Here is a 13496-nt window from a genome sequence, read left to right as displayed (position 1 = left end):
CCCAGGTTGGAGTGCAGTGGCCAGATCTCAGCTCACTGCAAGCTCCGCCTCCCGGGTTCACGCCATTCTCCTGCCTCAGCCTCCGAGTAGCTGGGACTACAGGCGCCCACCACCACGCCCGGCTAGTTTTTTGTATTTTAGTAGAGACGGGGTTTCACCGTGTTAGCCAGAATGGTCTTGATCTCCTGACCTCGTGATCCACCCGCCTCGGCCTCCCAAAGTACTGGGATTACAGGCTTGAGCCACCGCGCCCAGCCCAACTTTTGTATTTTTAACAGACACAGGGTTTCACCACATTGGCCAGGCTTGCCTTGAACTGCTGACCTCAAGTGATCCGCCCGCCTTGGTCTCCCAAACTGCTGGGATTACAGGCGTGAGCCACTGCACCTGGCCTAGGGCCAACTTCTTAAACTCTAAAAGATAAGTGATGTCCTGTCCAATTGTTTTTGTCTGGTAAGACCCAAACAACCACCATATTTAGGTTACTTGAGAATCAAATTTTAAAATCAATCTTGAGAAGGAAGAATTCACCAAGAAATTTGACTTTTAATCACGAGAGAAACATGTACTGTACACACCCTTCCTATCACTGCAGAATCCTAACAGAACTCGGCATTATCAGCTTCCCTTAGAAAGAAAATGACAGAGAAAGAACTATAGAAAATGACCTATATGAGGCTGGTCGTGGTGGTTCACGCCTATAATCCTAGCACTTTGGGAGGCTGAGGTGGGCAGACTGCTTGAGCCCAGGAGTTCAAGACCAGCACGGGGAACATGGCGAAACCCCATCTCTACAAAAAAATACAAAAACTTGGCCAGGCATGGTGGTACATGCCTGTAGTCCCTGCTATCTGGGAGGCTGAGTCCCTGTAGTCCCTGCTATCTGACTGAGCCTGGGAGGTCAAGGTTTCAGTGAGCTGTCATGGTGCCACTGCATTGGGAGACAGAGCAAGATCCTGACAAAAAAATAGTAATAGTAATAAAAAAAAATAGAAAATGGCTTATACGAAAGCTTTACAATATAATGCTTGTTGTGAACTCAAAGTTAGTATGGTGGTTAACCGCTATTCATAGAAGCAACACCTTAGGACTTTACGATCAGTCAAATGAACTTAACTCTGGCTTCATGTGACTTTTTTTTTTCCTTTTTCTTTCTTTTATTTTTGAGACAGGGTCTCACACTGATGACTAGGCTGGAGTGCAGTGGCGCAATCACAGCTCACTGGAGTCTTGACCTCCTGGGCTCAAGCGATCCTCCCACCTCAGCCTCCCGAGTGGCTGGGACTACAGAACAAGCCACCACAGCCAGCTAATTTTTGTATTTGTTATAGAGATGGGGTTTTGCCAGCCAGCCTTGGCCTCCCAAAGTGCTGAGATTACAGGCGTGAGCCACCACACCTGGCCCATGTGACATTTAAAATGTTTCATTTTATTTAAAAATAGAATTAATTGAAAAGGTATTCAGACTGCTCATGTCTTTGGTATTCATTTTGTTTCATAAGATATGCGGTTTGATAAAACTTAGATCATTTATCTATTCCTTACTTGTATTTGAACAAAATCCAATTTTTTAGGTGTAGCATGTACTAAAAGTCTCTTCCTTCAAAGTCCAAGCACACACAACTAATCACAGGCAAAAATTCATCTAATTAAATTATGTAACAGAGAAAATGATGACAGAATAGTAAGTTCCATGAATTTTGAATTTACTTGGCAAGGCACAGTGTAAAATTAAGATTTTTGTTATTCATCCTACAAATGATATGCAGTAAAATTTATTAATTTTTTTATCGTCTCCCCTAATGTTAATGATTCTATATTTTATATTGTTATATCCACGACTCTTAAACCAGAAACCAAATAACTAAAGGGCTTGTTTTAATTTTAACAATATAGATGAAAACTTATCGAAGACACTATTTTTATTAGCATTCTATCAAACTACATAAGCACTAGCAATAATCTACCTTCACATAAAAAAGGTAAAAATATAAAAGCTATAATTTATATTCTTGCTTTACCATTCAGAAGAGAGACTGGAAAACTATATCTACCAATTTCCAGAAGTGAAACAGGATCCTCAGGAATGGTAAAGCAGACAAAAGATGCAAACCTTGAACAATCCTACATCGAAGATACTGATTCCCATAAACCACATGTGAAATAAATAAAAGTATTTCTGAGTCTAGGTAATAAATACATTATTGGAAATGAGGAGGGGATGATTACTAGTTTAAAATATACTATTTCAATTACTGATTTTCTGGTTAAAAGCTGAGCTTAGATTATGTTCCTGATAAAATTGCAGCCAAATAAACACTGCACACACACCTCCACATACTTTTCACATAGTAATCCATTAAAGAATCCACATAGAAAATTTCTTATGTAGCCAGAAGTAACATACTACAAGGGGTACAAGGTTGAGAAACATTTCCTCCCCATACCTCTCCTGTGTTTGGATTGGAGCAGAGAATCTTAGCATCTTTTCCACAGCTCAGTAACAATTCAGGATCCGCCATGCTCCAAGCAATTGCCAAAATCCCCCTATAAAAAACATAAAGGAATAAGGAAATTTTTAATCTTAAGAAAACCAAATCTCAATTATTTCTGCCTAGGCTTTGGAGATTCACACATTGTTAACAGAAATACAATTAAATGCAAGAGCTTCAACACCGGACGCGTTGGCTCACACCTGTAATCCCAGCTACTCAGGAGACTGAGGCAGGAGAATCACTTGAACCTGGGAGGTGGAGGTTGCAGTGAGCTGAGATCGTGCCACTGCACTTCAGCCTGGGCAACAGAGTGAGTGAGACTCCATCTCAAAAATAAGATAAAATTAAAAAAGAAAAACAAACCAAAAAAGAAATAAAAATAAAATAAATGCAATATTTTCAGAGGCAACTTAGTAACGTATATGCTATCTGATCATTACAAAGACATAGATGTTCAATATAGTACAGTGTATGACAGCGAAAAAGTGAAAACAAATGCCCAACAGACTATTTCACAATAAATTACAGACCACCTTTCAATGAGAAAATATGTAGATAAAAATTATTCTGTACACTTTGGGAGGCCAAGGCAGGAGGATTGTTTGAGGCCAGGAGTTCAAGACCAACCTGGGCAATATAACGACACTCTGTCTCTACCAAAAAATTTGAAAATTAGTCAGTTATGGTGGCGTGTGCCTGTAGTTCCAGGCATACTCATGAAGCTGAGGCAGGAGGATTACTTGAGCCCAGAGGCTCATGGCTTCAGTGAGCTATGGTGGCTCTATCCTGGGCAAATCAGCAAGACCCCATCTAAAAGGTATACTTATCATTTTCTGGAAATCAACTTCTTACCTCATTATATAGTATTCATGATTAACGAAAAAATTATCTAACTATATGCACAAATTATCCCAATTGTATAAAAATTATATTGGGATTATACATGCATACACACACACACACACACACACGTAACTTAGGTACGGTGAAATGTTTTACCTATGGAAGGGCATGAAATCTAACTGCACTAAGTCCTTACTTAATTCAGAAACTGTGACTTTAGGCAAAACAATGGATAACAAAACCAATTTTAGCATTGACTCAAAACTGATATAAACATTAAGTACCTATGGTAGCCAGGCACAGTGGCTCATGCCTGTAATCCCACCACTTTGGGAGGCAAAGGTGGGCGGATCACTTGAGGTCAGAAGTTCGAGACCAGCCTGGCCAACATGGTGAAACCCCATATCTACTAAAACTATAAAAATCAGCTGAGCGTAGTGGTGCATGCATGTAATCCCAGCTACTCAGGAGGCTCAGGCAGGAGAATCACTTGAATTTGGGAGGCAGAGGTTGCAGTGAACCGAGATCTTGCCACTGCACTCCAGCCTTAGTGACACAGCAAAACTCTGTCTAAAAAAAAAAAAAGTTCCTATGTCCTATGGTGTATTTCTGGTCACAAAAACATCACCAACATGTTCAGAAAATAAACAAATCAAGTTCTTTGGAATAGCAGCATGATACCTGGCATGGTTTTCCAGGACACGAAGTGGAGAGGAAGCAAATCGAAGATCCCACATCTGGATCACTGGTAACCGGTCATCCTCGGAGGCAAGGACCATCTGAGTAGCAATATCAGGATGCCATGCCAACCCAGAACAATGCATCTGCAGATAGTTAAGGTTCACATTTTATGAATCATATTACTTTATGAAAAACCAAACTAAAACAAGAAACATGCCTTTATTGAAACAAATAGTAAAAAAAATCAGCTTTGGCTTATTTTATTTATGATTTATTTATTGCCAGGCAGGCTGGAGTGCAGTAGCGCCATCTCAGCTCACTGCAAACCCCACCTCACCCAGGTTCAAGTGATCCTCCTGCCTCAGTCTCCCGAGTAGCTGGGATTACAGGTGCAAGTCACCATGCCAGCAAATTTTTGTATTTTTAGTGGTTATGAGGTTTTACCATGTTGGCCAGGCTGGTCTCGAACTCCTGACCTCAAATGATCCACCTACCTCGGCCTCCCAAAGTGCTGGGATTAGAGGCATGAGCCACCGTGCCTGGCCTTAGTTTATTTTAAAAAACAATACAAAACAAAATGTAAAACTACCACATTTTATTTTATTTTATTTTTTTTAACTACCAAATTTTATTAAAGAGTCTTAAACAGTAATCTTAAAAGTAAGATATTTGAGTATTTTCTCAATTCATGCAGCTATTTGATACACACAAAACCATTCTGAGTCAGAATAACTGTATACCAAAAATGAGTTTTACTATCAAAACTATAAATATAAAGAAAACATTTCATTTTATTTATTTATTTTTTTGAGATGGAGTCTCGCTCTGTCACCCAGGCTGGAGTGCAGTGTGGCACGATCTCAGCTCACTGCCACCTCCACCTCCAACGTTCAAGCGATTCTCCCGCTTCAGCTTCCCCAGTAGCTGGAGTACAGGCACATACCACCATGCCTGGCTAATTTTTTGTATTTTAGTAGAGAAGGGGTTTAACCCTGTTGCCCAGGCTGGTCTTGAACTCCTGAGCTCAGGCAATTCGCCCACCTCGGCCTCCCAAAGTGCTAGGATTAAGCCACTGCGCCCGGCCAGTAGAGAAAACATTTTATACACATTTAAAATACTTTCAGAAAAATGGAAAAAAAAAAAAAGATAAAAGATTAACACATACAGGCTGGGCATGGTGGCTCACGCCTGTAATCCTAGCACTTTGGGAGGCTGAGGCAGGCGGATCACCAGGTCAGGAGTTTGAGACCAGTCTGGCCAACATGGTGAAACACCATCTCTACTAAAAATACAAAAATTTGCCAGGTATGGTGGCGGACTCCTATAATCCCAGCTACTTGGGAGGCTGAGGCAGGAGAATTGCCTGAACCCAGGAGGCGGAGGTTGCAGTGCCAAGATTGCGCCACTGCACTCCAGACTGGGAGACAGAGTGAGACTCCATCTCAAAACAAAAAACAAAAAAAAAAAAACAAAAAAACAAAACCCTTAAGAAAAAAGAAAAAAGATTAAGACACACATAAGACACAAAAAAACCCCACGCTTTTCCTCTATTTTATCAGAAAACTCAAGGCAAAATATCTTAAGCAAAAACTACCATTTAAATTTTCATATGGAATAAACTAACATTATTAGGAACTATCTGCAAGTTCAGATTCTATTAAATGTTCCACAAAATGACTAAAATGCTTCTGGTATGGTTTATTCCATTGACACTTCTGTTTTAAAACTCTCGATTCATTTGAAAACAATACTCTGAAGAAATGTTCTCCCAAATAGTTTTTTGTTGTTATTGTTGTTTTAAATTACATACATATACTCTGACTTTTGCAAACTTATTTTAGAAAATGTCAAACCATGCAATGTACTCATAAACAAAAAAAAGGCTCCAAATTATATCTAAATTATTTTATAGCACCTAATGACATAAAAAAATTAAGATACCTATAAGGTTCAGAATTTAATGTGCTCTATGGGAAGTGCTGGAAATATATTAGCTCATTTTAGCAGTACCCAATCAGAGGAAGAGATGAGGCCAAGAAGTCAAATATTACAAGTTCACAGTGATGAAGTTCCCAGCAGGAAAAATGTTTACATTCTAAGAAAAGCTAAAGATGAATTAAAAAGTTGCTGCAATGGCCAGGCACAGAGGCTCAGGCCTGTAATCCCACCACTTTGGGAGGCCGAGGCAGGCAGATCATGAGGTCAGGAGTTCGAGACCAGCCAGATCAACATGGTGAAACCCCGTCTCTACTAAAAATACAAAAATTAGCCGGGCGTGATTGCACGTGCCTGTAATCCCAGCTACTTGGGGAGGCTGGGGCAGGTGAATTGCTTGAACACGGGAGGCAGTGAGCTGAGATTGCACCACTGCACTCCAGCCTGGGCGACAGGGAGAGACTCCGTCTCAAGAAAAAAAAAAAAAAAGGTTGCTGCAATGTTTTAAAACAGCTAGCAAAGTAAAACAACCAGTATACCATGGAATAAGTTCCTTGATTAACCAATCTCTCTTCATCATTAATAATATCCAACATATTTATTGGATATGATTTTCCAATTTCCATAAAATCATAAAAATTTTATGATTTTCCCTTAGAGGAAAAAAAACAAACATCCATTCTAACATGACTGATTAACGAAAAAACAGGATTTGACTTCACAGAAATTTGATTTGCTGTCAACTCTGACAAACAACACAGGAATACCTACAGCAGAAATACAACATGTTCATCACAAGTCAATCACACACTTACTCTGTTACTATGGTCACTGACTTTGATGATTGGTTCATTTTTTCTAAGATCCCATACAGTGGCCCGGCCACTGGGACTGGCTGATGCTAAAATATGCTGAACTTGTCTGTTCCATGCAATGCAGCTGATATCTTCTGGCGGCTACAAGGAATAAACAGTTAATAAAAACTGTTTCTCTATTATAATCAAATTTAACTGCAAAATTGGATCCTTCATTTTGAAAAGTATATTACTTAAAAATCTGATCCATTTAACCCAAAATTTGCTTTATAGTTCTACATCTCTACATTCTCAACACGTACAATTATACGATTTAAAGTGCAGGTACATGCCATTTCAAGTGTATTATCTTGTTTAATAATATCTCATTCAATAAGAATTTTATTGAATTCCTGCTATAAACCAAGTACTGTTTACTTTGCAACTGCTGCAAGGTAGATCATGGACCACAAAGTAGATGTTGGTGACTATGACAGAAAACTAGGCAGGGCAAAATTACAGCCTAGACCATTAGCAAAATACCTTTATAAATGCTAGTACATATGCTATCATTACGCTACCTCTCACATTGCCAAAATGTTAGAGCCAGTTACAATGGCTACTCAATTGGATAGCCTATACAACATAAAGAAGAACAGAAGATTGTTCTTACCAAACTTACTAGAAATACACAGGCAAAGGGCTTGAGGTATTTATTTTAAACCTTGCCTTCCATGGTCTTGCCTAAGCGTGTTTTAAGAAGGTTGGTTGTTGCTAAAACACAGAGCAGCTATCACACAAAGAACAAAAATAATTATACTATATCTACGACAATCATTAAGGATCTTTGTTCATTTTGTTTACTACTGTATGCCTAGTACCATGACCAGTGTCTACCAGGTGGGAGATAATAAATATATACTCTTGAAGGACTTACTCATATTTTGAGAAAACGTATTTATTAACACTTTACTGAAGAAAAATCAGTAACATCTAAACAATGATTTTAAACATATATGTTTTGTGTGAGAAGCCTTAAAAGTGAAATAAGTGGGCTTAGAAGAACTACTTTTGGCTTTTCTTATTACAACGATCAAAATCAGTATAAAAATACCTGTGTTTTGGCTCCTGGAGTCATTGGGGTTGCAAAATTATTTAGATCCCATATGTAGATTTCAGATTCATTAGCACCAGAAGCTACCAGATTAGTCTGTAAGAAGAAAACATAACTAAATAGCATTTATGCATAATTAAGAAAATTCAGAATAACTCAGTTCAGAGTTAGATACTAGATGTAGCATACACAATTTTCTATTTAATTTAAAAGTGAAAACATACGCATGAATTTCTAAATTATGCATAATTCCTTCAAAATTTAAAGTTTTCTAGAAAACATAAAATTCTACTTAACAAAGACAAAAGATGTCTACTGAGAACAAACTAATTTTAATGCAAGATATTATTTTAAAAATTATATGGATAAATTCTTTTTTTTTTTTTTTTTTTTTTGAGATGGAGTTCTGCTCTTGCTGCCCAGGCTGCAGTGCAATGGCGCAATCTCAGCTCATTGCAACCTCCGCCTGCCGGGTTCAAGCGATTCTCCTGCCTCAACTTCCCGAGTAGCTAGGATTACAGGCATGCGCCACTACTCCCAGTTAATTCTGTATTTTTAGTAAAGACGGGGTTTCTCATGTTGGTCAGGCTGGTCTCGAACTCCTGACCAGGTGATCTGCCTGCCTTGGCCTCCCAAAGTGCTGGGATTACAGGTGTAAGCCACCAAGCCTGGCCGGATAAATTCTTAATCAGTCTTGCAACCATGTGAGGATTACTGTTTATATCTTTGCATCTCTGGAAGGAGATTTAATTTACAAGATTAAAAAGGTAATCAATTATTGCTTTCATAAAAAGCTGAATCCTAAAACTGTGGTATCTTTCTCAGTATACTTCAAAGTCAGCTTCCAGAGCTGAATCAATATAGCCCTAGTAAAATCTCTTGTCATAATTCTTCTCATATTTCTAGTTCATATACACTCAATCTTGTTCCAGGTGGCAATATTTCTAGGTTTTCTCTGGTACAAACCTTAAGGGTCAAAAAGAACCTGAAATTGTAATACAAAGTACAGGAAGACAATGGGCTTCATATACTGACCTTCATCCACTACTATTTACTTTTACAAATTATTCTCTTATCAGCTGGCATATAACTAAAAAAAGAGAGAAATTCTATGGTAGTAGCTACCTATAACACAAAATACTTTATTAAAAATCATCAGCTGTTTCATACAATTAACAAAAGAGTTAGCTAAAGAGCAGATACCACAAACTATAGAAATGAAGGCCGGGCACAGTGGCTCAGGCCTGTAGTCACAGCACTTTGGGAGGCCAAGGCAGACAGACCACTTGAGCCCAGGAGTTCAGGACCAGCTTGACCAACACAGAAAAACACTGTCTCTACAAAAATTAGCCTGGTGTTATGGCTCATGCTTGTAGTCCCAGTTACTTGGGTGGCTGAGACAGGAGACTTGCTTGAATCCAGGAGGTCAAGACTGCAGTAAGCCATGAGCCACTGCAGTCCAGCCTGGGAGGGAGCAAGACCCTGTTTCAAAAAACATAAAACAACAACAAAAAAGAAATAAACAAGTTGGGTTTCTGTATTGCTATACCCTAAGGATCTATTTATAATGTAAGAAAAGGAACTATTTAAAATTTTCTTAATACTCATTTTGGTTGTTATAATCTATATCCTATATAACTCAAGGTCTTCCCCCCCCCCCCCCCCCAGACAGTGGATCTCTGTGTGTCACCCAGGCTGGAGCTGCCAGTGGTGCGATCATACCTCACTGCAGCATAGACCTCCTGGGCTAAAGCCATCCGCACGAGTAGCTAAGACTATAGGCGTATGCCACATGTTCTGCTAATTGTTTGCATTTTCTGCAGTGACAGGGTTTCACCATCCTGTGCAGGCTAAGATCTTTATTCAGCTGTGGATTTATATAATTAACACCCAGTAACGTTTATGAAGGCAACAGTACAAAGAATCTTAATTGACTATTTGTTAAATCTGCATTATATTTAATTTTTCTTTTTTTCAGTTTTGCTCTTGTCACCCACGCTGGAGTGTAACGGCACGATCTCAACTCACTGCAATCTCTGCCTCCCTGGTTCAAGCAATTCTCCTGCCTCAGCCTCCAGAGTAGCTGGGATTACAGGTGCCTGCCACCATGCCCAGCTAATTTTTGTATTTTTAGTAGAGACGGGGTTTCACCACGTTGACCAGGCTGATCTCGAACTCCTGACCTCGTGATCTGCCTGCCTTGGCCTCTCAAAGTGCTGGGATTACACAGGCGTAAGCCACCATGCCCGGCCATTACATTTAATTTCTAATTATTTGATAGAGTATTAATCTCTGTCATAAACACAAAATTTCTCAATTAATAAAACAGTGAATTAACCTGGACATCACAGCACCAGCCTAATGCTGAACTAGCATGAACTTTTAAAAGGCAAGGTTTCCAACCTATGGGGCTCCTAATGTTTATAAAATGTCTATTCGAATGGCATGATATCTTCAGACTTAATTAAACCTATCAGCCAGCCGGGCACGGTGGCCCACGTCTGTAATCCCAGCACTTTGGGAGGCCAAAGCAGGTGGATCACAAGGTCAAGAGACCATTCTGGCCAACATGGTGAAACCCTGTCTCTACTAAAAGTACAAAAATTAGCTGGGCGTGGTGGCACGCACCTGTAGTCCCAGCTACTCAGGAGGCTGAGGCAGGAGAATCACTTGAACCCAGGGGGCAGAGGCTGCAGTGAGCCGAAATCACGTCACTGCGCTCCAGCCTGGTGACAGAGCGAGACTCCATCTCAAAAAAAAAAAAAAAACCTATCAGTCTGATCCTTTTCATGGAGGTAGTATTTTTAACCCTGATCTCAATTCTGAACCCACCATTCTTTAAACAAACACTTGTCAACCTGTATAGCCACACAGTTTTTCAACTTTCAGTTCCAAAACTGAGGCATAGATTCACATACCGATATCAAAAGAGCAGCACACAGTCTAAGAATTATGAATGAATGTCAAAGACTTACCTGGAAAATGTTCACATCCAAGGCTCTCACTGGGCCAGTATGCTTGTCATTCTGGGCAATCACAACTTCCTTGTCTCCAGCTATAATTTTAGAAGGATCATAGAGAATAATATTTCCATTTTCACCACCTGCAATCAGAACTCCAGAGACATCTCCTTTGGAATCCATTTTATAAGGCCCCCAAATCAACTTGTGGTATCTACAGGAGAAAATGAATAAAATAACCCATTCTTAAAGTCAAATAAATGTAGACAAAAAATGGAAATTATACATTTAATTTTTAATGTTTTCATAAACAGTCCAAATATATTACTTCCCCACCACTCCTGGTAATAACTATGTATGACTTTGGTGTAATAGTATTTCATTTTTTATTTATACTTATATTTGCATATTTGATTTTGTAATCCTTAAAGAGTAAAAACTCTTATATAAGGTAGTGTAACAAAATATACTTGAGTTGTGTGTCAAAAAATATGAGCTTAAGAATGATTTTACCATTTAGAAACAGTGAGACCCTAAGTTTTAATCTTCTTAAATTGCCTCTGGTTCATTGTAAAATAGAGCTAATCAATCACTTCCCTTGAAAAGTAAAAACACTGTTCATTTGACTATAGAAGCGTCTCATGCTTTGACCTTTGTCTGAAAAAAAAAAACAAGAGTCACTAACAAGTGGTCTGTTAAATAGTAAAGGTGTTAAAGGAGTCATGTGAAATTTTCTAAGAAAAAGAATGTATTCTAACAGTAGAAAAATGACATCAAGATTATATTATGACAAGTACCCCTACTATTGGAGAATAAAATATATGATCCAGAATGGAGATGAAATATGAAGGCAGAAACGTATACGATGATACAAATGGTAGTAAGCAGAAAAACTACTAGACAAAAGGTATCTGGGGTTCCCATCCCACTGTGACAGCTCTGAAGAATATGAGCAGTTCCGTGAAACTGCATGATTTGAGCTGTATTCTGTCAGCTAAAGAGCAATCTCTTTAAACCCTGCCAAGATACTGAGGCAATAAAGATTATTTTATTACTCAAATGAAGGCATCCTTTCTCTGCATTACAATAGGGCATAAGTACTTGAAAGTATGATCCAAATACCTAGTTATCTAGTGTATTAGAAATCATGTCAACAAAACTGTGAAATATATTTCTAAATATTGTAACAGAAGAAAATAAAAATAAGCTACCATTCAGAGATAATCACTACTAATACTTTATGACTACTTCTTTCCTAGTACATCTACCTTTTTGCAAACAGGCACAATAAAGGAGAAAGAAAAACGAACTCTATACAAAATTAGCCGGGTGTGGTGGCACATGCCTGTAATCTCAGCTACTCAAGAGGCTGAGGCAGGAGAATCGCTAGAACCCAGGAGGCAGAGGTTGCAGTGAGCCAAGATTGCACCACTGCACTCCAGCCTGGGCAACAAGAGTGAAACTCCATCCCCCAAAAGGAAAAAAAAAAAAAACCCACACACATACACACACAAAACCCAGAAAAAAATGCTAGAAACTACAGCCTCTCCTTCCCACCTTGCATATAACAGCAATAAAAAAGTCAACGGAACATACTGGCCTGGCGTGGTTCCTCATGCCTATAATCCCAGCACTTTGGGAGGCTGAGATGGGTGGATTGCTTGAGGTCAGGAGTTCAAGACTAGCCCAGCCAGCATGGCAAAACCCTGTCACTAATAAAGATACAAGATTAGCTGGGCGGGGTTGTGCGCACCTGTAATCCCAGGTCTTTGGGAGGCTAAGGCACAAGAATTGCTTGAGCCCGGAAGGTGGAGGGTGCAGTGAGCCGAGATTATGCCACTGCACTCCAGCCTGAGCTACAAAGTGAGATTCTGTCTCAAAAAAGCAAAGGAAAAAAAAGTCAATAGGACATATAAACACTTTTACTTCCATAAAAATACACTCACATTAGGAATCAAGAACAATATATAATTAAATAATCACATGAATTTAAAGCTGAACCTCATACCTGTGAGAAGAGGAGAATGTGGCACAAGATTTCATGTCCAAGGATGGATCCGAAAGGTCTAATTCAAATATCTCAAGGGAAGCATTGGTACTAAATGTTGCATCCAATTGCTGAGCAGATGTTCCTATAGAAAATATATTTATGGTAACTATACACACAAAAATAAGACTCAGAGAAACCTTACAAAACCGAAGTTAAAAGCATGTTTTTCAATTCTCTTGCTCATAAATGCTGCACATACACCACTGAGCAGACGCTTAAATCACTATAGCAATGAGATTCTGGCACAGGGCTAGGAGAGGATGTTCGTAAGAGTGGGTAGTGTAAATAATTTTTTAAGCCTGTAGATATTTAAAAATCTCTGTAAAAATGGTCCCATGATTGCGGATGGCCGCGGTGGCTCACGCCTGTAATCCCAGCACTTTGGGAGGCCGAGGCGGGCGGATCACGAGGTCAGGAGATCAAGACCATCCTGGCTAACACGGTGAAACCCCACCTGTACTAAAAAGTTAGCCAGGTGTGGTGGCGGACGCCTGTAGTCTCAGTTACTCGGGAGGCTGAGGCAGGAGAATGGCATGACCCAGGGAGGTGAAGGTTGCAGTGAGCAGAGATCATGCCATTGCACTCCAGCCTGGGTGAAAGAGCAAGACTTCATCTCAAAAAAAA

At 39.4% G+C, this 13496-nt stretch overlaps 1 protein-coding gene across 1 annotated transcript in view; it reads right to left on the bottom strand.

Moving 5' to 3' along the window:
- Positions 1 to 13496, bottom strand: part of SEC31A (SEC31 homolog A, COPII component) — a 79121-nt gene that overhangs the window by 52578 nt on the left and 13047 nt on the right. The window contains 6 exon segments of the mRNA XM_017854740.1: positions 2448 to 2547; positions 4020 to 4162; positions 6770 to 6910; positions 7863 to 7958; positions 10838 to 11036; positions 12831 to 12954. Coding sequence (XP_017710229.1) covers positions 2448 to 2547; positions 4020 to 4162; positions 6770 to 6910; positions 7863 to 7958; positions 10838 to 11036; positions 12831 to 12954 — 803 coding nt within the window.

This window comes from Rhinopithecus bieti, unplaced genomic scaffold (genome assembly GCF_001698545.2).
Source record: "Rhinopithecus bieti isolate Rb0 unplaced genomic scaffold, ASM169854v2 scaffold_38123, whole genome shotgun sequence".
NCBI classification, from domain to species: domain Eukaryota; kingdom Metazoa; phylum Chordata; class Mammalia; order Primates; family Cercopithecidae; genus Rhinopithecus; species Rhinopithecus bieti.
This window is presented reverse-complemented; position numbering and strand designations above follow the sequence as displayed.